Consider the following 24,008-nt stretch of genomic DNA (forward strand, 5'->3'; position numbering starts at 1 on the left):
TGTACATTTCTAAAAAGTCCCAGGTGAAGCTGTTGCCACAGATTTTGGCAATCACACTGCTTTAAATCTTTAGGGAAAAATACATTTAAGAAAAAGAAGACATACATCTGGGGAAGGTGTTCTAAAAAAACTTCCCTATTTCAATGTTTAGAAGGGAACTCCTCGGCCGGGCGCGGTGGCTCACGCTTGTAATCCCAGCACTTTGGGAGGCCGAGGCGGGCGGATCACGAGGTCAGGATATTGAGACCACGGTGAAACCCCGTCTCTACTAAAAATACCAAAAAGAAATTAGCCGGGCGTGGTGGCGGGCGCCTGTAGTCCCAGCTACTCGGAGAGGCTGAGGCAGGAGAATGGCGTGAACCCGGGAGGCGGAGCTTGCAGTGAGCCGAGATTGCGCCGCTGCACTCCAGCCTGGGCGACAGAGCGAGACTCCGTCTCAAAAAAAAAAAAAAAAAAAAAAAAGAAGGGAACTCCTCAATCCACCATCCCAAGTTAGCCTTTGCCCAGAAGGGTAACTTTAAGCTCTGAGGCCACCTCTCCAGGCCTTTCATGCCCCTCAAGCATGATCTCAGTCCCTACCAGGGCTCCTTTCCATCAAATGAGCCCATTGATTTGCTACTGTCATTCATTTATGCAGGAGCTTAAAAGCCCAATTATCCTCCCCCAACAAAAGGCCCCCTTCTTCCTTTTGATTCACATCTAATTACTTCTTTAGATAAATCGTAAAATTTAAAAATCTGTGACAATGCACTAAAAACAACAACAAAACAGACCCTCATAAAAACTGGCAGCAGATGCCTTAAAAAATGTCATAATCCCCTTTACCCAGAAATTTCAGAAACTTAGCTTCAAGAATCAAGAGAACAAGAAAACATTTACAGCTAGATGAATGTTCACGGAATTTGAGAATAATCTGGAAGTACCCACTTTTCAGCAACAGGTGATTAGCTAAATGCATACCCATGAAATGAGTACTGTGCAGCTATTAATGAGGAAATCCCAGTGTAATGTTGGGTGCTATAGAGATGACACTGGCTGTGGAGTATGGAAGGAGATGAAGAGTATGGGCTCTGGAGCCACAGGGCTTGGCTTAGAGTTCCGGCTCTAATCTTACAGCCACGTGCCCTTGGGCACATCTTTTCTCCTCTCTGAGCCTCGGTTTCATTACCCTATGGGGCAAATAGAAATATCTATCCCTTAGGAGGCCGAGGCGGGTGGATCACGAGGTCAAGAGATTGAGACCAACCTGGCCAACATGGTGAAACCCCGTCTCTACTAAAAATACAAAAAATTAGCTGGGCGTGGTGGCGCGCGCCTGTAATTCCAGCTACTGAGGAGGCTGAGGCAGGAGAATCGCTTGAACCTGGGAGGCGGAGGTTACAATGAGTTGAGATCGCGCCACTGCACTCCAGCCTGGTGACAGAGCAAGAATCCGTCTCAAAAAAACAAAACAAAACAAAAAAGAAGTATCTATCCTATAGGGCTGCTATGAGAATTAAACAATTGAATTTATGCATCTGAAGAACACAAAGCAGTGTCTGAAACACAGTAAGTGTTCAATTTGAGTTAGTGACTATTGTTAAAAAAAGACTATAAAACAATGAGTCCTGTATGATCTGTATAATCCTGTATTTACATATGCACAGCAAAGATTGAAAGACTATGTAGCAAGTTGATGGTTATCTCTGGGCAGTGAGATTTAATTTTCATCTTTTTGCCTGTTTATATTTTCTGAATTTTGTGTAATCAGTATTTATTGCTTGTGCTAAGAATAAGCTACAAGTTTATATTTTAAAGAAAACTAGGCTGGGAGTGGTGGCTCACACCTGTAATCCCAGCACTTTGGGAGGCCGAGGCAGGTGGATCACGAGGTCAGGAGATCAAGACCATCCTGGCTAACACAGTGAAACCCCGTCTCTACTAAAAACACAAACAGTTAGCCGGGCGTGGTGGCGGGCGCCTGTAGTCCCAGCTACTTGGGAGGCTGAGGCAGGAGAATGGCATGAACCCGGGAGGTGGAGCTTGCAGTGAGTGGAGATCATGCCACTGCACTCCAGCCTGGGCAACAGAGTGAGACTCCATCTCAAAAAAAAAAAAAAAGAAAACTAGTTCAAAAGCAAGCTCCTCCAAGAAACTGACATTCTAGCTCCATTCTGACCACTTCCTTGAAGCCATATGCTATGGAACACTTATGCATCTTATTTGTTCCCCATTACTTTCACCCTAATTAGTAGGTCAGCACTAATAAAGGCAAAGTCACAGGCTCAACCTTGCCTACTGCTCCTGCTCCTAATTAGAGTGAGATGATCTCAGAGACTTACTGAATTGAGTTGGTCCCAAAGGAATTGGGCACAAGAACTTGAGCAGGCCAGGCACGGTGGCTCACGCTTGTAATCCCAGCACTTTGGGAGGCCGAGGCGGGCGGATCACGAGGTCAGGAGATCGAGACCACGGTGAAACCCCGACTCTACTAAAAAATACAAAAAATTAGCCGGGCGTGGTGGTGGGCACCTGTAGTCCCAGCTGTTCGGAGAGGCTGAGGCAGGAGAATGGCGTGAACCCGGGAGGCGGAGCTTGCGCCACTGCACTCCAGCCTGGGCGACAGAGCGAGACTCCGTCTCAAAAAAAAAAAAAAAAAAAAAAGAACTTGAGCAGACAGCATACACCCTTGATATATTGATATAAAACAATCTTCTTCACATAAAAATAAATGTTAGGATATGTGATAATCCTGGCTGTGGATAAACTGCTTTATATCTGCGCCCATATTTCTCCTTTGAGGTATTTTTTAAAAATCCAATTTGAAAACATTCCTTTTATGTCCTTCAGTAATGCATTTTGTACATAATATACCTCTCCACTCCCATCCCCAATACTCCCTACCCCCTGCTAGCTCACTTCCCCACCAGCCCCCTCAAGGTTGGTGAATACCTTAAATTTCCCTCCCATGTTAAAAGTGGCAACCATTTATCATATAACAATAACTACAATGAAGAGTTACCCACCCAAGCACTCAAACTAAGTAAAAAACCTAGAGACACATTTTTAAAACTCTTAAGATATCCTTGGACCCTCACTGACATAACTATAAAACATATAAAAACCACCCTCACTGACATAACTCCTATATTCCAGTTCCAGCTGACAGTGTTATATAAACATAACCTCCATTTCTGGAAATGTGGAAATAAGGTGGGTTTGTTTTTTCTCCAAATTGTCCTATACTCTTAAAAAGTTGGGGTCATTGCTAATGAAAATGGCAGCCCTCACAGGGCTTAGGGCCATGCCTTAAACCCTGCGTGCAAAATAATTGAAGATTACAATCAATTAGCTCTCATATTCATGAGCTAAGCAAGATTTAATCTATGATCTCAAATCTTAGCCTGGAAATTGAGCAATTTTAAGCTTGGGTATTATTCAAGAAAAGAAAGAGGAAGGAAGGAAGGTAGGAGAAAGAAAGAGAGAGAGAAAGGAAGAAAGGAGAGGAGAGAGGAGAGGAGAGGAAAGAAAAGCAGGCTCCTTACCTTCATGGCTGCTAGAGAAATAACCCCCTCTCATGTAGGATGACTGGCAGTTAGGCACTTCTGAAAGGAAAACAGGTGGACACAATCTCGTCAATAGTTTCTGCAGCAGAAGCAGCACATCGGTCAGCTGCAGCTCTGTGGTAAAGCCCCTAAACCTTCTGCTCTGGGGTCATGTCTTTTTGCCTTTGTCCTGGGAAAGAGGTGCCACACCAATAAGCAAGATGGCAAACACCATAACCCACCATCTGAAAGGCAGGCTCTCCTAATCAAGTCACGGGAGGAAAAAAAAAAGATGTTTCACTCTCATTGTTCACTCATTTTAGAAATGAGTTAACACTAAATCTGGTGAAAGAGCCAATGGCAGGGGAAAAAATATTGGCTTTCAAAAGGCCAAGCCTGGCCTCTTGCCCATGCTGACTCCTGGGTGTTAGGGTGGGAAGGGGAAGAGGACTGCTTTAGATCTTTTCTAATTTGCTCCCCTTTACTGCTGGTGGTCACATCCAATTCTGCTCCAAGAGGTGGGAGTATTTTTAGGCCAAAGGGATTAGGGGACCTGAAGTTAGGAAGCCAGGATCAGCATTGGAAGGGGTAGAGGATTGCAGTTTGGTCCATTTTTGCCATGCTGGGGCTGTCACACTGAAACCAAACCACACTCAAGTGATCTCTTCTTCAGCCATCATGTTATCAGTGTCCATCGGGAGGAAAGACAGTAATTTGTGTTGTGTCCATGTGGGATGAGCCATCACCCTGGCAATACAACTCAGATCAAAGAATTACAGATATGGTAACATCTGTTGAGTGTCTTGCTTTAAGGGAGTGGAGTGGGGTGCAAAACCCATCAGGACAGATCAAAATGTCAGTCTTAAAGGAAAAAATGTTGCTGTTCATGCTACTCCTGAGAAAAATACATCCAAGCTTTCCAGAGGAATGCTGATGGAAATGTTTACACACAATCACTACCTCACACTTGGTAATTTTTCTGTCATAAAGCAACAGGTCTCTCCCTTCTGCCTATTTCCTCAGCATTTCCCATAACCAATTGGTGCCTGAATAGATCAATCTATGTATTATCTCAGAGAAGGTCAAGAGCAAATTCCATCCAAAACTGAACCCCAACACTCTCCAGGCTTGGACTCAGAGATGTACTTCATAACACTTCTGAATGCCTACTGCACTTCCTACCACTTACATAGCTTTTCTGTTTTGTTTCGTATTCCATTGTGCATAAACATGTCAGCTCTACTAGCTCCTAAGTTATCTGAGGGCAATTCTTATAAAAATTATAAAAAAATTCTTACAAAAATTCCTGTCCCCAAGGCCCTGCATGTATAAGACACTGAATAATGAGACAGAAGAGTGCAAGAATGAAGCAATGAATAGCACAATTTGATGCTGACCTGAATCGACGCAGTAATCCCGAGGCTCCTGCTTGATTCCCATTGGTGACTGGAACCCGTGTGCTGGGGGCCCTGGCATGCCCGGGACCCCATGTTCATAGAGTGGGTCATGGTATTCTTGTTTGAATCCCTGAGGGGGCGGGGGAGCTGCAGGGACAATAGGTTCTGACATTTGCCGATGGTAACTGGGGCGATTATCTCCGGGAACTCCTGGCTGAGGAGGGAAGGGGTGGCAGGGTTCAGACAGTTGTCTCTGAAATCTGTAAGAAGAAAGAGGTTTTCATGTTGAACAAAGACTTGATGAATACCTACTATGATCGAGCACTGGGGACTAGAAGTTCCAATTAATGAAATTATTTGCAAAGTACTTAATAATGCTTATTTCTGGACATTTTACCCTCTTCCCAAAATTACATTGTGTATTTCGAAGCTCTTGAGTCAGGAAGTGGCAAAAAAAAAAAAAAATCAAAGCAATGATGTGGTGGCCTCTTATCTTCCATGTGTGTATATTTTATGCACAGTCTATCTGTATAGATGGGCCAGATTATGTATCTGAATATGAGACCAATTATTTGCAAATAGCACTAACATATACATGTTTGTTCACTAGTTCATCCATTCTCTCACCTATAGATAGAAGGAATCTTTAAAGACTGAATACAAACTAACCAGTTAGAAAATGTAGTTAAAAAGAAAAAAGAGAGAGAAGCCCATTCATAGCAGCAATAAAAAACATAACATTCCTAGGAATAATCAGGAAACCTATAGGCCATATAAGAATAAAATCTTAAAATTGTTTTCTGAGGAAAAGAAAGAAAAAAGATTGAAGAGAATATATTTAGGACTTTGAAGCTATTGATTCACTGAAAATTAATCTATAAATGCAAATGCCTTCCCAACTAACTTGACAAAATGATTCTAAACTTTATTTTGAAAAGACATAAGGACCCACTGGCTATTGACGTATGTCATAAAACTACAATAATTCAAACAGTAATACAACAAATTGAGAGACTGGCAGATCAAAGGAATTTAATGGCAAGCCAAAAACTGTCAAGTATATTCCAAAATTTACTACTTGTTAAGGTTAGCATTTCAAATTAGTTGGGGAAAAAAGTTAGACCCCATTTTATACAGATACCAAAATAAATTTCATATGGATTAAAGGTTTCAATATAAAAAGTGAAACCAGGCCAGGCATTGTGGCTCATGCCAGTAATCCCAGCACTTTGGGAGGCTGAGGCGGGTAGATCGCTTGAGGTCAGGAGTTCAAGACCAACCTGGCCAACATGCCAAAACCCCATCTCTACTAAAAATACAAAAAAATTGGCCCGGCACGGTAGTGGCTCATGCCTGTAATCCCAGCACTTTGGGAGGCCAAGGCGGGGGGATCACGAGGTCAAGAGATTGAGACCATCCTGGCCAAAATGGTGAAACCCGTCTCTACTAAAAATACAAAAATTAGCTGGGTGTGGTTGTGTGCACCTGTAGTCCCAGCTACTCTGGAGGCTGAGGCAGGAGAATCACTTGAACCCGGGAGGTGGAGTTTGCTGTGAGCTGAGATAGCGCCACTGCACACCAGCCTTGTGACAGAGCGAGACTCTGTCTCAAAATAAACAACAACAAAAAAACCTAAAAAAATTAGCCAGGCATGGTTTTGTGCACCTGTAATCCCAGCTACTCAGGAGGCTGCGGCATCAGAATCACTTGAACCCGGGAGGTGAAGGTTGCAGTGAGCCGAGATTGCGCCACTGTACTCTAGCCTGGGCGACAGAGCAAGACTGTCTCAAAAAAAAAAAAAAAAAAAAAAAAAGTGAAACTATAATGTGAAAGTAAATATATATGAAAACTTACAAAACTTAGGAGTGAGGGAAAACCTAAGTATCATACCAACAGCAGAAATCATCAAGATAAACCTGGATATACCTCACTGTATAAATTTCTATAACTTAAAAAACATCAGAAACAAAACCAAAACACATCAAACCAGGGGGAAAGAATCTGTAGTAGTCAGAAAACACCAGAAACAAAACCAAAAGTAAAACTGAGGAAAAGTCTCCACAGATACAGCAATCTCATTGTTGGCATAAAGAGCTTTTAAAAATTAACAAAAGATGAATATCTCAAGAGTAAAAAAATGGGCAAAGGACATAAACAGGAATATCCTTACAGAATAGGAATGGTCATAAACAAAAAGTTTAACTCATTAGTAATTAAAAAAGTAACAAAGTCAAAAGAGAAGTATTTTTCCTTTTAGCTTGGAAGATGAGCAGGCAGTTAATAATTCCGTGCCAGGTATCTGAACAACACTTCAGTCACAGATGATCAGGTATAACTACAAAGGTGGTCACCAGTGCAGCTGTGTAACAAGGAAACTGGCTATGTATATTGTGATACAGTCATTTGGTTAAAGCAACCATTAGAAATTACATAATATGTAAATCTATAAGGGCTTGGAAAGGTATTTTTGACATATTAAGGAAGGTTGCTAAACAGTACGTAGAGTATCAAAGCCTAGCAAAAATAAAAGTAGTAGTACAGTGTCATATAAAACCACAGAAAGATGGACATTTAGATCTTAACACTGCCTATCTGTGGGGTGGTTATAATTTTAGGTGATTTTCTTTTTTTTTGCTCATCTAAAGTTTGATAATAAATATGCACTGTTTTTATAACAAGATAGAATAAAAACCTGTTGCTATTAGTCGAGTTTCCTTAACACTCTTCAGCTGTCAGCTAAATCCAGCTGTGTGCCAGCTGCCCTTTCCCTGTTGGGTGTGCAGTGTAGAAGGGAAAGCCTGCCATCCCTTAGTAGGGAAGTGACCAAAGGCAAAGTTTCTTGGCTTTGTTTGCTTATCTGTGACGTGGGGATGTATTATCCTCCAAATGCTTCTGAAATGATGAAATACAATCATGTCTGTAAAGTATGGTTTCTGCCACAGCCATAATTGACAGACTATAGCGTTTAGGAGGGTGGTTGTGGAAGGTTGGAGATGTGTGACCCTCAGTCCATGAAACAGACAGGAAGCACTAATCTGTGTGTATAAAGAAAAGCATTTGTGAATATATACCCTCAGGTAGAAAGTAGGAGCCAAGGTTCAAGGAGAAACAATACAATCCTGTAATATTAAGGTCTTATTCTCTACGTTTAGCTTGAATTCTATTAATTCAAAGAATTCTTGAATAGCTTTAATAAAATAGTTTGAATTTGATTTGAATCAATCTGTGGGAACAGGTGGCCAGCAGATTTCTAGAACATCAAGATTTACAATCTTAAACTGAAGAGATCGGTGTGCAGATAGAACACTGTTTACATCAGGGTATAGCACAGCACAACATACTGTCTTTACTACTCTAACTAAAGCAGCACAGTAAGATCATTTTATAATATGAAAACTACTGGGCAATTTATCCCAGACATCAAAAGCCTCAGAATCCACCCGGCCAATGTCTTAAACAAGTTTTACCAACTATTGAAGGTTCAGTGGGCTGATAGTCTTTCACGGGGCACTGAATGCCTTACGGCAGAACTTCTTCAAGAAACCTTTCAATGGTCTTTGAAGAAGTGTAAATTCCCATCTCAGGTTTACACTTGACATTTAGAACATAGGCACCAGCAGCATGCCGCAAACCTAACGGGAATTCTTTCAGAAAAGAGAGATGAAGTTGTTTTTTAAAAAAACAAAACAAAACAAAACAAAAACGTCTTGCTCTGTCACCCAGGCTGGAGTGCAGTGAGTGACCTGAGTGACTCGATCTCAGCTCACTGCAACCTCCGCCTCCCGGGATCAAGTGGTTCTCCTGACGCAGCCTCCCAAGTAGCTGGGATTTTTAGTAGAAACGGGGTTTCACCATGTTGGCCAGGCTGGTCTTGAACTCTAGAACTCAGTGCTCTGCCTGTTTCAGCCTCTCAAAAGTTTGCTGGGATTACAGGCGAAAGCCACAGTACCCGGCTGATGAAGATATTCTTTTTATCTTTTGTTGAGATGGAGTCTCACTCTTGTCCAGACTGGAGTGCAGTGGCACAATCTCAGCTCACTGCAACCTCCATCTCTCGGGTTCAAGCAATTCTCCTGTCTCAGCCTCTCAAGTAGCTAGGATTACAGGTGCCTGCCATCATGCCTGGCTAATTTTTTTTTGTATTTTTAGTAGAGATGGGGTTTCACCACATTGGCCAGGCTGGTTTCGGACTCCTGACCTCAAGTGATCTGCTCGCCTCGGCCTCCCAAAGTGCTAGGATTACAGGTGTGAGCCACGGCGCCCAGCCGAATATATTCTTAAGGCCTTATTTTTGTAAAGTGCCCACATCTTGTGCTACTTGAAAGGAATGGTAATAACGCCTTCCATTTTCTCTCCCTTTCCCCTCTGCCACCATCCCAGCACCTTCGAAGGTGACCTCCAGAAATCAGTTCCTTTGATAGCTCCGAGATGGCATGGGCTGCTCAGTTCTGTAACCAGAGCCTCTGCAGCTGGCAGGCCGGTGGCCTCACTTCCGCTTCGTGCTCATCTTCTCACCTTCCAGAATGAAACTCTAGAGTTGGCTTGGTATGGCCTCCTCAGGAAAAGGTACTTCCACATGGGCACTAGCCAGCAACCTCATCCCCTCCCCGCGGCGTAACTTTAAGGATGCGCAAAGCTTACAGGCCTGTGATCTGCAGAACAGATTCTATAATTGGGATTGTTCCGTACTGGTTTGTTTTGAGAGAGCGGGAGTGGCCAAGGGGGATCTCAGGGGTAGGTCACAAAGCCAACATATTTGGAAGAAAGATTCTCAGAGCTTGCTGCTGATAATGTCTTTTAAGTGCAGAGGTTAGTAAAGTCCTTCAGTCCTTGTCCTCAAAATACATCCTGTGAACTTTACTCACTGACCTTCACTTGAACCACCCTCCCTTCTCCAGTCCTTTTGAAGTATCTAAGAATGTGTTGTATATATAATACAGCTACAACAAAGATGCCTCTAATTTACCAAGGCAGGCGATCACTTTCGGTGAAGGCACAGCCTGGTTCCTACCAAACCTCTTCTTCCTCCCCTTAACTTCCTCCCTTCCCTCCACTCCCACCATTAGCCCAACAGAGCGCACGTGTAAGGAACTCACATTTGGTGAGCAAAGGGAGACTTCTGATTCCGAACAAGCCTAAATTCAATAGGTCACAATTTAAGGCTTTTTCGGTGCCAGTTTATTTAAAGAACTAGTTATTTATTTATTTGTCAGATTTATATAGCGCCTTTCCTCCCACGAGCTCACCCACACTCCCAACATTTGGTTTACGTTATGAAAACCGTTAGATGCTTTTTCTGCATTTCCTTTCTGGTTTCTGCTGCCAGCACACAGAGTAAACACAATGCTTACAGGAAAAAAAAAAAGGAGAAAAGGGTCTGACGGAGGCTATATGGTGATTATGGGTGCCAGGTGAAGCAGGGACCGTTTAAAGGCCAGCTGAGAGATGATACATAAAATCTGCCAAGAAATCAACATCATGCACTTAATACTTCTGTTAAAGCTCAGGGAAGAAGATGGAAAATCGAGAAGCAGCATAGCTGGGTAAGAGGCTGTGGCTGTGAAGTCAGAACATTCTGGGCTGAAATCCAACCTTTACCACTTAGTAGCTGTGTGACCTTGGATGAGTTATCTAACTGCTCTGAAGCCTCAGTTTCCTCTCCAAAAAAATAAGGACAGCCAGGATACCTTGTAAAGATGATGTAAGATAATGTACGTTATAAGGCCCAGCCCTGTTATAACACTGGTGAGTTCTCAATAAACATTATCTTCAACTGCTCCACATTCTCCCCACAACTCCCAAGCTAAAATCAGAAGATATGCAAATATGGCCGAGCACGGTGGCTCAGGCCTGTAATCCCAGCATTTTGGGAGGTCGAGGCGCGATCACCTTGTGAGTTCCTTACATGAGGTCGGGAGTTTGAGACCAGCCTGACCAACACGGTGAAACCTGTAACCATTTCACCGTTGACATGGAGTCTCGCTCTGTCGTCCAGGCTGGAGTTCAGTGGCACGATCTCGGCTCGCTGCAACCTCCGCCTCTCAGGTTCAAGCAATTCTACTGACTCAGCCTCCCAAGTAGCTGGGATTACAGGTGCCTGCCATCACACATGGCTAATTTTTTTGTATTTTTAGTAGAGACAGGGTTTCACCACGTTGGCCAGGCTGGTTTCGAACTCCTGACCTCAAGTGATCCACACACCTTGGCCTCCCAAAGTGCTAGGATTACAGGTGTGAGCCTGTAGCAGTGGCTCAGGCCTGTAATCCCAGCACTTTGGGAGGCTGAGGCGGGCAGATCACCATGTGAGTTCCCTACATGAGGTCAGGAGTTTGAGACCAGCCTGGCCAACATGGTGAAACCCTGTCTCTACTAAAAACACAAAAAAATTAGCCAGGTGCAGTGTCGAATGCCTGTAAACCCAGGAACTCGGGAGGCTGAGACAGGAGAACTGCTTGAACCCAAGAGGCGGAGGCCGAGATCACGCCACTGCACTCCAGCCTGGGTGACAGAGCCAGACTCCATCTCAAAAAAAAAAAAAGATACGCAAATAAAAGAGAAGATCTTAAGGAAGTGGGAGACTATGACACACACAAGCCACGCACAAATCAAAGGAGCCCACTGGTTGCCTTTTCAATATCCATTCTCCTTTTTCAGAAAGAGAATGCTGATTTCTATTGGAGGTGGCAATGTGCCAACTTCACAATGATGTTTATTTTCCCGCGATATAACGAAGAGCCAGACCCTGTCCCTAGACGTACACCAAAGAACTCTGAAACAAGTCCATAAGACCTGCCAACACTGCTGAGACTCAAATGGGCCCATTTAAACTGTTGAGAAGACACTGAGGAATAAGGAACAAAAAGCATGTCCTTTCTAGGCCTACCTGTTTGTCTGACTTCTCAAGATCAAATATGGGAGAGGGATGGTGATGAAACTAAGACATGTCCCCAGGATATCAGATGGTGAAAGTATTAGTTGTAGATATAACATTAATAACTTTGGCTGGGTGTGGTGGCGCACACCTGTAATCCCAGCACTTTGGGAGGCTGAGGCAGGCAGATCACCTGTCAGGAGTTCAAGACCAGCCTGGCCAACATGGTGATACCCCACCTCTACTGAAAACACAAAAATCAGCTGGGCGTGGTGGTGTGCTCCTGTAATCTCAGCTACTAGGGAGGCTAAGGCAGGAGAATCATTTGAACCTGGGGGGGGGGGTTTTAGTAAGCCGAGACTGCACCACTGCACTCCAGCCTGTGCTATGGAGTGAGACTCCGTCTCAAAACAAAACAAAACAAAACATATTAGTGTGATGATGAAAAGATTAGGGATAAAGGCAGCGTTATATTTTAAAAACAACATTAAACAGTGAAGTTTCTCAGTTTGCAGTACCTACATCATTTAAGGAAGTGTCCTTTAGTAAGTAGTTTGTGTAAAATAAAAGTGATTTTAAAAAGTAAAATTGTCATAGAAGTTAACATTTACTGAACACCTTCTCTGTCCAAGTGTGATTTTATTTAACCTACCCAATGCTTCTACGTGGTATCTATTATCCTATTTTGAGATGAAGAAACCAAAGTTTGGAGAAGTTGAGTGCCTGCCTGAGGTCACATAGCAGCAGAGCAGCGATTCAACCCCAGATCTGTCAGTCTGTCCAACTCCAGAGCCACTGGCCTATACTGTTTCTACAATCGTTTTAAAACACTCTCTGGATGAGAGTTAAATAAAAATCATGTAGTCCAGGCAACCAGAAAAATCCCGTACGTTTAGAAATTAAGAAACATATCTATAAAGAACTCCAAGGTTGAAAGAAATAATAGAAAATACTTGGAGCTGAATTTTTAAAATACTGCAAATTAGAACTTGTATGATATATCTAAAGCAGAACTTGGATAGGGAGATCAAATAACTGATGCTCCAAACCAGGATCCTTTGGAGAGTGCAATAAGAAGCTATTAGCAATCACTTCTAAACAAGGCATAGACAGACCATAAGTGACCTGGCAAACTTCCATGTATGGTCACCCCAGCCTTAAGAGAAATTTTATATGGTTTTGTGCTTACATATTATAAAGAAAAAGGACTAAAAATTAGTGAGCTAATCATACAACCAAAGAAGTTGGAAAAACAGAATAAACCCAAAGAAAACAAAGAATAAAGTATTTTAGTGAGAGCAGAAATCAATGAAACAGAAAACACCCAAGAGAGAATAAGTAAGGCCAAAAGTAGATTTGTTGAAAAGACAATATTGTCTGCCAAGACTAAGGAAAAAAAAAGGTCTATATAAATAATATCAAAAATGAAAAAGACAACTACAGATGCTATAGAGATTTTAGAAAGGGCACCATGAATAACTTTATGTCAATTAATTTTAAAACTCACACAAAATGGACAACTTCTTAGAAAAATTTATTAAATTTATTCAACTAAACAGAAATCCAGGGCAAAACTGTAAAATGTGAAGACACTGAGCCAGTAATTAAAAATCTTCCTACAAAGAAAATGCCAGGCCCAAATGGTGTTACCAGTAAATTCTTCAAAAAGTTCAAGGAATAAAGACTTCCAATTTCACATGAGATATTCTAAAATATAGAAAAGGGAAGACACCCTCTACTCATTTGATGAGTATAACCTTAATGCTAAAACCTAGCAAGGACAATATAAGAAAGAAAAATTATGTACTTTCTCAATCATGAAGACAGGTGTGGAAGTCTTACATATTTATATTAGAAAACCCAAATTCAGCAATGTACAAAATATCATACAGAATAAACAAGTTAGGGCCAGGTGTGGTGGCTCATGCCTGTATTCCCAGCACTTTGGGAGGACGAGATGGGTGGATCACTGAGGTCAGGAGTTTGAGAGCAGCCTGGCCAACATGGTGAAACCCTGTCTCTACTAAAAATACAAAAATTAGCTGGGCGTGGTGGCGCCCGCCTATAATCCCAGCTATGAGCCCAGATGGCGCCACTGCACTCCAGCCTGGGCGACAGTTAGACTGTCTCAAACAAACAAACAAACAAAAAAACAAACAAAAAAAACTAATAAACAAGTTAGGTTTGTCACAAGAATGCAAGGCTGGTTTCACAGAAATCAGTGTAACTCACCATATTAAGAAATTAAAGGAGAAAATTATTTGATCATCCCAATAGAGGCAGTACAAATGTTTAATGAATTTCAACCTCTATTCATGTTAAAAACTTTCAGTAAACTGGGGATAAAAGGAAATGTCCTTTAGCTTGTTAAAAGGTAACAAGAAGCCTAAGGTAAACAGGATGAAATGTTAAAAACAAACCCTCTTAAGACTCAGAACTAAAAAAACCTCTGCACTCTAACCACTACAAAAACATCATTCAGTCTGTCAAAGAAGGTTCCATTAAGCATCCATGAAACTCAGTTTTGGATCCCAAAGTGAATCTGTGCTGCCATACACAACATATTATTAACAGGCGCTTGGAGAAGATATGCATCTGACACATTCACTTTATTCCAGGCCAGGCTACAAATGTGACTTACAGTCAAATTCATTCCTCTCTAAAAATTATTGTACTACAAAATCTGAAGGACAAAAAATGAATAGCAATTTACTTTAAGGGAAATGAACTTTAAGAGAGGAAGAAAAACAAGAGGAAAAACGAGTGTATTAAATCTCTTAATTTATCTAGCATCCTTAAGGAATTGGTAGTTTTTGTTAAATCGAAATTCCAGAAAACTTAGCCCATCCCTTTAAGCTTTGAATCCTCAACAATAAGCACTGAAGGAGACGTTCTTGACATTCTGAAACAGCTTAGGCTGTTTCCTCCTTCAGAAGACACTACCCAGTTGACCTTTTCCTGATGACTCCAGCACGACACATTATGTTCTGTCAATTACAGCATGCTAGCCTACCACAATACTGATGCCCTTAGGGGCTATCCAGAAGCAGAGGATTCTTCTAGTACAGGAGCATTTTCTTAAATGTTGCTGCTGCTTGGGTTTTAACCTCTTTGGTTGATGTCAAGTGAGAAAGCAGTGTATTCCAAAATTCTTAGAGATACATTTTTCTTAGTGGAGCTTCTTCAGTTGAATTGTAGGGCTTTCCTCAACTCAAGATATAATGAGATATGGTTTAATAAAAGCCAAAAATATATACGGCCAGTACTATAGGCGTAACATAGGAATATTTTTCTAAGTTCCTCCACCCAGCACATGTAAACATCATAAATAACACAATGAGAAAACTCACAAGATTGAGAAGGCTGAAGGAAAAAACGTTTCTCCTCTTCCAGGAGCAGCTGGTCTTTCAGGATAAGTGGCACATGTCTGAACATGTCAAATTACATGTCTTTTCCCCTCTCCTTGTGGGGAGGAAATCACCGGTATAAATCATGGCTTTCAAACACAGTATTTATCTTCTAAAAATAAATTGAGTTGTGAAGAATTACATGCTAAGACTATATAAAACATTAAGAATGAACTTTTTTCTTTATTATTTTCTTAGAGATGGGGGTCTCACTATGTTGCCCAGGCTGGAGAGCAATGGCACACAATGAGATCATGGGAGTTTTGCCCTGCTCTGTTTCTGACCCCTGGGCCAGTTCACCACTGCTTAGGCAATTTGGTGGTCCCCACTCCCAGGAGGTCACCATATTGATGCCAAACTTACTGTGGACACCTGATAGATCGGCATAGTTTACTACAGAGCCTAGGATTCCTGAGGTCAAGTGATCCTCCCGCCTCAGCCTCTCAAGTAACTGGGACTACAGGTGTGTGCCGCCATGTGTGGCAACGGTGTACTTTTGACTAGATTACATTTTAGTTATTTACAGTATAATTTTAGCAAACTTTTATCACTATCAATAAACATATACCGAGGACGAATAAGATACAGGGCTAAATGTGGCCTAAAGAAAGGAGTCTAAATCACAGGTTTTTATCCTCAAAGAGCTTACTCTGTTCAACTGAACAGATACGGCACACCCAGCAAAACAAAAAAGACACATGTTAAGCACGTGGGTTTGGATTAAATGATGTAGGAATTTATTAAGATTTTGTAGTTGAAGAGATAGATAGAACTTAAAAGCATAATAAAAAAACAGATAATGTTCAAGGTCAAAACATTATTTATCAAGGTCAATTACGCAGTTTTTATAGTAGACATTAGTGGATGTTAGCAGCCCAAATAAAATCATAACTGAAACAAATGGCGTAATTACACGTCATAAAAGTTTTTGGTTGCTGAATGTAGGACCCTGTATTTGGCTATGTGAGCTTTAGAAAGTCCTTTAACTGTGCTGAGGCTTGATTTCTAACCTGTAAAATGGGTTTTTTTTACTCTGTCTATGTCACGGGGCTGTTAAAAGTTTCAAATGAGACTCTATTTACTTCTATCATGCAAAATACCATCTATTTGTATTAGGGATTTTGTTTTGAAGTAATTTTCCCTCTAATTTTAATAAAAAGTTCTAAGCCGAGAGACAACCTATAGTCCCCATAAAAGTAATCTGCCCCACTTTTGGGCAGGCATAAAAGTTATTAAATGTATGATTATTAAGCTTGATATTATCCACATCTGTAATTTCTATTACTTTTACAAAAATCAAACCAGGGATTTTGGTCTGTCTCATTTTCTGTGTACTATCCAGTATCTAGGCGCAAAATCACTGTCATGTTTTTGATGCGTTTTATGTCACACAGATATCACGTGAATGACCATATTAATAGACAAAGGCAGTAGGAACAGAACTTGGTAATATATGCTTTAAATAAAGGTGGGGTGGAATAAGGATGAGGGTAGAGAGAGCTGGATCACAATTTCTCAAAGTGTGACAAGACTATATCCAGGACCCACCCCAGGCCCACAGACTCTATCTCTGAATGTTAACAAGGACTCTGCACTGAAAATCCCCCCTCCACACTCCCGTGGGGACTCCTGTGCACTTTCAACTTTGAGAGGACAGCACTCTTGAGTGGAAACCCACGTGCCCAGTGTTGTTTGTAATCGATTTGGTCGCCTGCAGAATACCTCCCCCTTCACCGCAATTACCTCAAGGATCTCTGTATCACCCCAGTGTGTGTGTGACAGCTTTGAATTTTAGACCCATCAGTCCTAAAGGCAGAGTATAAGAAGTCAGTCCAAAATGCACAGGCAGACTTCAAAGAGGAATCACCCAAGAAAAGAAATACCTGCATTCTGGTTCCCTCCTCTCTTCAACACCCAAGGGCAAATAACTCATCAATCCCAGGAATCCAAACCTCCTTCCTTCTCAGGAGGCTGGGTGGACTGGAGACAGGCTTATTTCACAGCTGAGACTGGGGCTACCGTCTCCCAATTCTCCGGGAGAACTAGGATATTTGTCTCCCAACTCAGTTAACTGTTAATACAGTATGTTACATAAGCCTCTTGGATAAAAAACAAGGATTGAGGGGGAAATATTAGATAAAGGAATTTTCTTTTACACTTCATGGTATAACAAATAGAAGTTTGCTAAGAATTTCAAATACTGAATATATACTCGACCCCACCCTTCCTCCCCAGTTTCCCCATAACCCTTGCAGAAAATCAGCAAGATGCTGTTTAAAAACACCAAAAAATCATTGAAATAAAAATGATATCTAGGCCAGAGTTCACAAATTGGCAGGCCTGCAGGGTGATTTTGCCCAGAGAAGTTTTGTTTAGTCTGCAGAGTGGTGTTGTTTTAAATTTGAATCAGTTGCCAACTTAAAAAAAAAATCTACAATTTTTACATAAAAAACCAAGTAACCAAATTCTTCTGCACAAGTACAGGTTGTTAGTACAAGGTAACAACTGCCAAAAGCTCAGTGGCAGCTGTGTCCTCCAGATAAGCCCCCGGTGGCAATAGAGGCCCACTCCCGAGCCAGCCCCCGCCAACCCCATCAGTGCTCAGCCCTTGAGCCCCGCAAACACAGGCGTTCATGTCCCTTGGCCTAACCAAGGAATAAACAGCAACCAGCCATATTTTGCCGTTCTTAATGGTGACTTTCAGAGCAAAACGGGAAGGGGATCAGAACCAGACAAAGGGACCTTATTTTTACCCCTGCATTTCATCTAGAAATAAAGTGACCTCCAAGTAAATACTGGTAGGCATCTGGAATGGACCAGGCCTGGGAAAGGTATACTCATGTATTCTTCCTACTCCTGCCCCATTGCGGCCCCGACACCGATCCACCTAACGCAAGATAGACAGATAAGAAATACCATGGCCACCATCTTGCATCCTTTGGTAATACTGTTGACAACTACCCCCTGTGGTTATCTCCTTATCCCAGAGAAACTTGAAATAAAAAAGACAGGCCCCCAGCACATCTTCTAAAGAAGAAGGCCACAAGCATCTGAGATTCTAGAATACCACAGATAAAGAGGTCAGGTTTGGAGTGTGCAGAGAAGGTTCCCTTCACACACTTTTTTGATAAGTGACTGACTCTGGACAAGTTACTCCTGATGCCTCAATGTCTGTAGAAAGTAAAAACCACCTGCAGTGTAACCAGGAGATTTCGATCTCAAAAGCAGATGTGTAAATAAGGTCCTTAGCTAATCTCCTACTGTTAAAACACGTTAAAATCAGATAAGTAATATTACCTTGTATAAATCAGCAATTGTCCCTTATATGTAAGTGAAATGGTAATAACCAAAGTTCAATTCCATTAATAGTAGGCAGCATCCAATGAGGAGTCAGGAACCTGCCCTCAGTGAGGGACAAGGCTATCCTGGCAAGTCATTCTTCCTCTAGTTCTGTGAGAGAGAATACCAGTTACCTCTCCCTTACCTACTTCATAAGGATGTCGTAGTTCATCAACCATCTGGAGTACCTTGGGAACAGGGTGGTATATAAACAGTCATATTCGTATTATTATTAGTCTTGCCTCACAAGCTGCCTCAGTGTAATGATAACTTTTTAGGAACCTGGTAAATAAGATAAACTGCTTCCCCTCTCCCAGTGAGAAAGGATAGGGGCGAGGGAGGCAATCAAGGAAGAAGCCCAGATCAACACCCACCTCTGTTCTGATGGATACTGGTTTTCAGGCATCATCTTTGGCATCTGCAGGGGCTGATGTGGTGGTCGGGGGACCGCAAATGTTTGCTGCTGTGGTCCAGGCTCTGGAAGCGAATGGGGGGCGGGGGCGGGGCCCACACCTTGAACAGGGCCAGCTGCAGGGGCGTGCGCTGAGGTGGGCAGAGTTGCCTGAGGTGGGGGAAATAGGGGATTCTGATGGGTGGGTGAGAGGGGGGTTGTAGGAGGGGTTAATGGCTTGAACCCAGAGGGAGGCTTCCTATCATAGGCACTGTAAACAGAAAAAGAGAAGGAACCATTAAGCTGAAATGAAGCCATTAGCATGGTTACCAGGTCCAGCAGAAAGCTAGTTTGCAGCCCATTGTTGCCAGGAAATAACAGCATTAACATAGTTAAATCGCTCGTAGCCCTGAGGGGATATTTGTACCTCTGAAAAGTGACAAACACACTGCGTCACAGGGACTTGTTTAACACTTCTAGTGATTTTTCTCAAGGATAATTTTAGCCTCTGCTTCCGGTTTCCTTTTTCCCTCCTTCTAAAAGAATTCTCCGTGTATGCCTGTGTAGGGTGGGTGGGTGAGGGGAGAATTTACGCTTTGCCAGGTGTTCTCTGGTCCCCTCTCCCAACTATTTCCAGGGTTCCCAGGAATTAGTCAGAATATGTGTTGAAGGTCCGTTTGTGCTGTGACATCATTTGAATTAACAACTCTTCTCCTCCCCCTTTCAGGCAAATCTATGTTTATCTTCTAGAGCAAAGAATGATTTAAAATTAAAGCTTCATTCCTGGGGCCTGGATATTCTTAAGTAAAGGGCACAAGCTTCAAGACTTTTTCATATATTCTCATTTGGAGATTACTTCTTTGGTGCTTAAAGTTCACATTAACATATGATAGACATGAAGAAGTATATATTACCTGCCTCAAAGCCACAGATCAAATATCCCAGGATTGAGACTCTTTCCCTAGAAGGGCTGGGTACCCTATGAACTTAGTGCTCTGTGGAGCCACAAGGCTTTAATGGTTTTTTCGTGTGCAGTACAATGATCCCAAGGGGACTAGGCTACACCCGGAGGATGACACTGCCATGAAAGAAGGACGTGTTCTATCTACCCCAGGGTCTGCTGGGTAAGTAACACTGGGAAGGAACATTCAGCTTGATGGCTACTTCCAGAGCCTTTCTGGGCAGCCTTTCTTCGACTCCTCTTGCCCACTTACCAATAGTTGTAGAGGCACTTTTCTCCATAGTTAGCACCAAGAGCCTGCTCATGGCTACAAGACGACAGCTCAGAGGCAGGGCTGTGCAGCTCCCGTTTGATCTTGGTTGGAGGTGGGGCATGAAGCACCACTGAAATCAGAAGAGGGATGAGGGGGGAATAGAGAGAGAACAGCTGATTAACAGGGAGCACAATGCTGCCTTCTGCAAACCTTCTAACTAGCTGATTGTTCTTGGAACTCATGTCAAGTCACATGTCAGAAAAAGCAAAACGCTTAAACACACAACCTCCCATCTAAAGCCAATTAAATTCTTCAAAGTCAGAAACTAAGTATCATGATCTGATACTTTTAATTAGCCAAGTCTTTTTTCCCAAATTTCTTTGGTCATGGGTCTTGCTTTCCAGAAGCTGCAAAATCCTTAAAAACCTTGCAGGTAACTGGTCTCCACCAAAAATGCAAGTGGCTGCAGAGATGAAGAATTTTCTTTCCAAGAAGGACAAAACGACCAAAAATGTGTTGGTAGACATTACCAACACATTCAAGCTTATCAAAGGCTTAAAATTGCTGTGGCAAATATATTTCTTATTCAGATGCATATTTACAAATTAAATATAGAATTTTTAAAAAGTCCTTTCTCAAGTAACTCTAAATATTAGCTCTCAGCAAGAAATATTCAACTTTAGAGGCATTCCAAAAATTTTAAAAGCAAAGGAATAAAACAACAGACCAATCCACTACCTAGGAAAGACTAATGAACACAGAAAGCAGAAAGCCTGGCTACCTTTGTGCTTACAACATCTGCTCCAGGCCTGTCTCAGTGACCGACCAGCAAGGGTGGGTTTGCGTAACCAGTCCTGTCATAGATGGTGCAGTGAATTTTGCTGAATTCATGGAATAAATACATGGAGCTACTGCTTTTGGCTTGGAAGCCAACTACATATACCACATAGGATTCTGAGAGGGCAGAGTAACAAGAATTTTTCAAATCAAGGTGATTTACATGTAGTGGCCGAAATAAACCCAAAGAACAAAAAACCGAGTTTGCCTTTTCTGTCTTCTCTAGGAGCTACATTGTTGCAGAGACGGCATTTTATCCAAAGTGGAAAGATGCATTTTGCGTTATAAGGGCTGCCTTCTAGTTGAGTTAGAATGGTTACTCCTTCCTTGTCTAGCTACCTTGGAAGGTGGGGAAGGAGAGCAAGTTAAGCTTCTGTGCTGGCCACTGGCCACTGTATCAAAGGTCTCATTAAATAGCTAACTACAGTTAGTGGTCTGGTGACCCAACATTTTCAGTTTGACTCAATGTTTACTCCTAAAACATCTTTAGGAGTTAATTCTTAGCAATTATACTAGGTAGAACTAGCTAAACAAATCATCACTTTTCTCTCTTTTTTTTTTTTTTTTTTGAGACAGAGTCTTACTCTGTCACCCAGGCTGGAGCGCAATGGCGCGATCACTGCAACCTCTGCCTTCCAGGTTCAAGTGATTCTTCTGCCTCAGCCTCCTGAGTAGCTAGGATTACAGGCGCCCGCCACCACGCCCAGCTAATTTTTGTATTTTTAGTAGAGACAGGGTTTCACCATGTTGGCCAGGCTGGTCTCGAACTACTGACCTCGTGATCCGCCCACCTTGGCCTCCCAAAGTGCTGGGATTACAGGCGTGAGCCACCGCGCCCGGCCTAAACAATCATCTCTTTTCTATTAATATCTGATAAGACCGAACAATCTTCCAGCCAACTGGCCTCTCAGGTGCCTCTCTAATCCCAAATTCTGAACTCAGGAGTGAATACGAGACAGATGACTCTATCACAGATGACAAGGTTATAAAGCAATGTTGCCGCAAAGTCTTGCCAGTGACTGACTGGAAAGGACAGGTTTTCATAATTTCTTTCTTATATAATGCCAACTGCTTTTCCTGAATACATAAAATAAGTTGAGAACTAGCAGATTATATTTAGAAGTCATTAGAGTTTCTCTCGTGATTTTTTGATGGTGACATCATGGCAGCCAACACTCAATTGTTATCAACTGTTTCAGATATTCAGACACAGAAAATAGCGAAGCTTGTTTGAATGTTGCTAGTAAATGAGAATTTGACACAGAAATCCCTTCCTCCAACACAGTAGATAGTCTGGCAGTTCTCAGCACTGCCCTGTGGTCACTGCCCTTCCTCTCACCAGTCTTCTGCTATAAAAGTTTTGGCAAAATAGTGAGGAAAGGTAATGATGACCCAATTTAAACAAAAGCTACATGTCCTTGAAACATCTACTTTTCTTGCTTTATCTAAAGATAATCATTTGCAATCACCACTTTACCTAAGTTCGGAAAGAAAGCAATTAGGGTATTATTCAATGGTCTGATTTCAGGTTTTAGAAGTGTCTTGACATTGTCACAATATTATTATAACAGTTACCAATTCTGCTGACAAGTCTAACACCAGAGGGTAAGCCAAAGTTGCCCACAAAGAAACACTTTGTATTTGTTTCAGGAACTGCACGTATCTAAAAGGATCTAAACTGCCAGCGAGTTCTGATGCCTTGATTTCTTCAAATCCAGACAGTACTTAGTGTGCACCACATCATGTTGGCTCTAAATCATGTAGTACCTTCTACCCCAAAACGTCTTATATGTGGAATAGTATATTCTTTATACAAAGGGGGAGTTCAAAAAGTATTTTCATGAACAAATGGATTATATTTCCAATTTGTTCTTAACCTTGAAGGCAGGGACCACATCTACCCTACAAGGCTGGGTACAATGTTAGTTACATATACTTTACCCTCAGGATAAAACATGGCAGGAACGAGAATGGAAAGTTTCACAGATCTACACTGACAGGAAAGCCACGAGGGGCCCTGTGAGTGGTGAGGAACAAGGCTCAGCTCCTCAAAGGTCTGTGGGACTAGAGGATGTGTGAAGGAGCCTAATTCTGGCATGTTAGTCAGAGATAGTGGTGTATTTAAAGCAGGAACTCAGAAGCCCAAGGAATGCTCTTTGCTTTCAGTCTGTTTCTTCATTTGTAAAATGAGGTATGTGATACAGCCTTGAGAAATAAAGAAAAAGGCACAGCACCTTGCAGATGGTGCTATGATGTTGTGTAATTATACTCTGTGCTTTCAAAAATAGTATTTACCTTTGCACAGCTGACTTGCTAAATGTTGACAGAGACCCAGGACTATAAAGGATGGCAACAAATTGGAATTGAAAAGGGATCATGAACTCTTGAGGAAGTTTGAAAAGAAGTGCTAAAAAAAAAAAAAAAAAAAGTTGACATTTGAGCTAATAAACATCTTCTGCAATTAGAAACTTTGAGTTTAAACTCAGAATTGTAGAAGAGGGGCCCACAAAGTCAATGGTGCCCTGATAATAATTCCTGCTGAATGTGGACTACCTTCTTTGTCATGAAGATCTTTCTTTCCTTCTTCATTCATTCATTCATTCAGAGTATCTTCGATGGGCCAGGTATTCTGGATGTCGGGGGTGTATGATGCTAAGCAAAACAGACATGGTTGGCCTGCATAATTTAGTGAGGCATCTGACTTTTAGCATCTTCTCAACGATGCAATTAGAGAGATTAGGGCCTCAGTATGCTGAATTCAAGCCCTTACATTTATAGATAAGGATCCTGAGGCCCAAAGGAACTAAAGGTCTTAGGGCTGCTGCTATTCGAGGGGAGAAGGGGCAAGGGCCCCCGCACTGTCATTTTAGTCATCTTCTACCACACTAACAGAAATGGGAGATACTCCACTCGCTCAGTTTGTACATTAAAAATAGAAGGCATAAACCTTTTTTTCAACTAAACAAAAATACCACTTACACCTGTTTAAGAGAAAATGCTCTAGAACAAAGGAAAAATGGATGAGAAG

At 41.9% G+C, this 24,008-nt stretch overlaps 1 protein-coding gene across 2 annotated transcripts in view; it reads right to left on the reverse strand.

The window, feature by feature from the left end:
- Positions 1–24,008, reverse strand: part of ETV5 (ETS variant transcription factor 5) — a 64,305-nt gene that overhangs the window by 15,503 nt on the left and 24,794 nt on the right. For both annotated transcript variants that reach the window (XM_063620467.1, XM_063620466.1), the window contains exons 6-9: positions 20,144–20,273; positions 18,913–19,200; positions 4,922–5,181; positions 3,525–3,584 (exon numbers count right to left, since the gene is read on the reverse strand). In XM_063620467.1, coding sequence (XP_063476537.1) covers positions 3,525–3,584; positions 4,922–5,181; positions 18,913–19,200; positions 20,144–20,273 — 738 coding nt within the window. The remainder of the gene's footprint in view (positions 1–3,524; positions 3,585–4,921; positions 5,182–18,912; positions 19,201–20,143; positions 20,274–24,008) is intronic.

The sequence above is a fragment of the Symphalangus syndactylus genome, chromosome 17, assembly GCF_028878055.3.
Source record: "Symphalangus syndactylus isolate Jambi chromosome 17, NHGRI_mSymSyn1-v2.1_pri, whole genome shotgun sequence".
NCBI lineage: Eukaryota > Metazoa > Chordata > Mammalia > Primates > Hylobatidae > Symphalangus > Symphalangus syndactylus.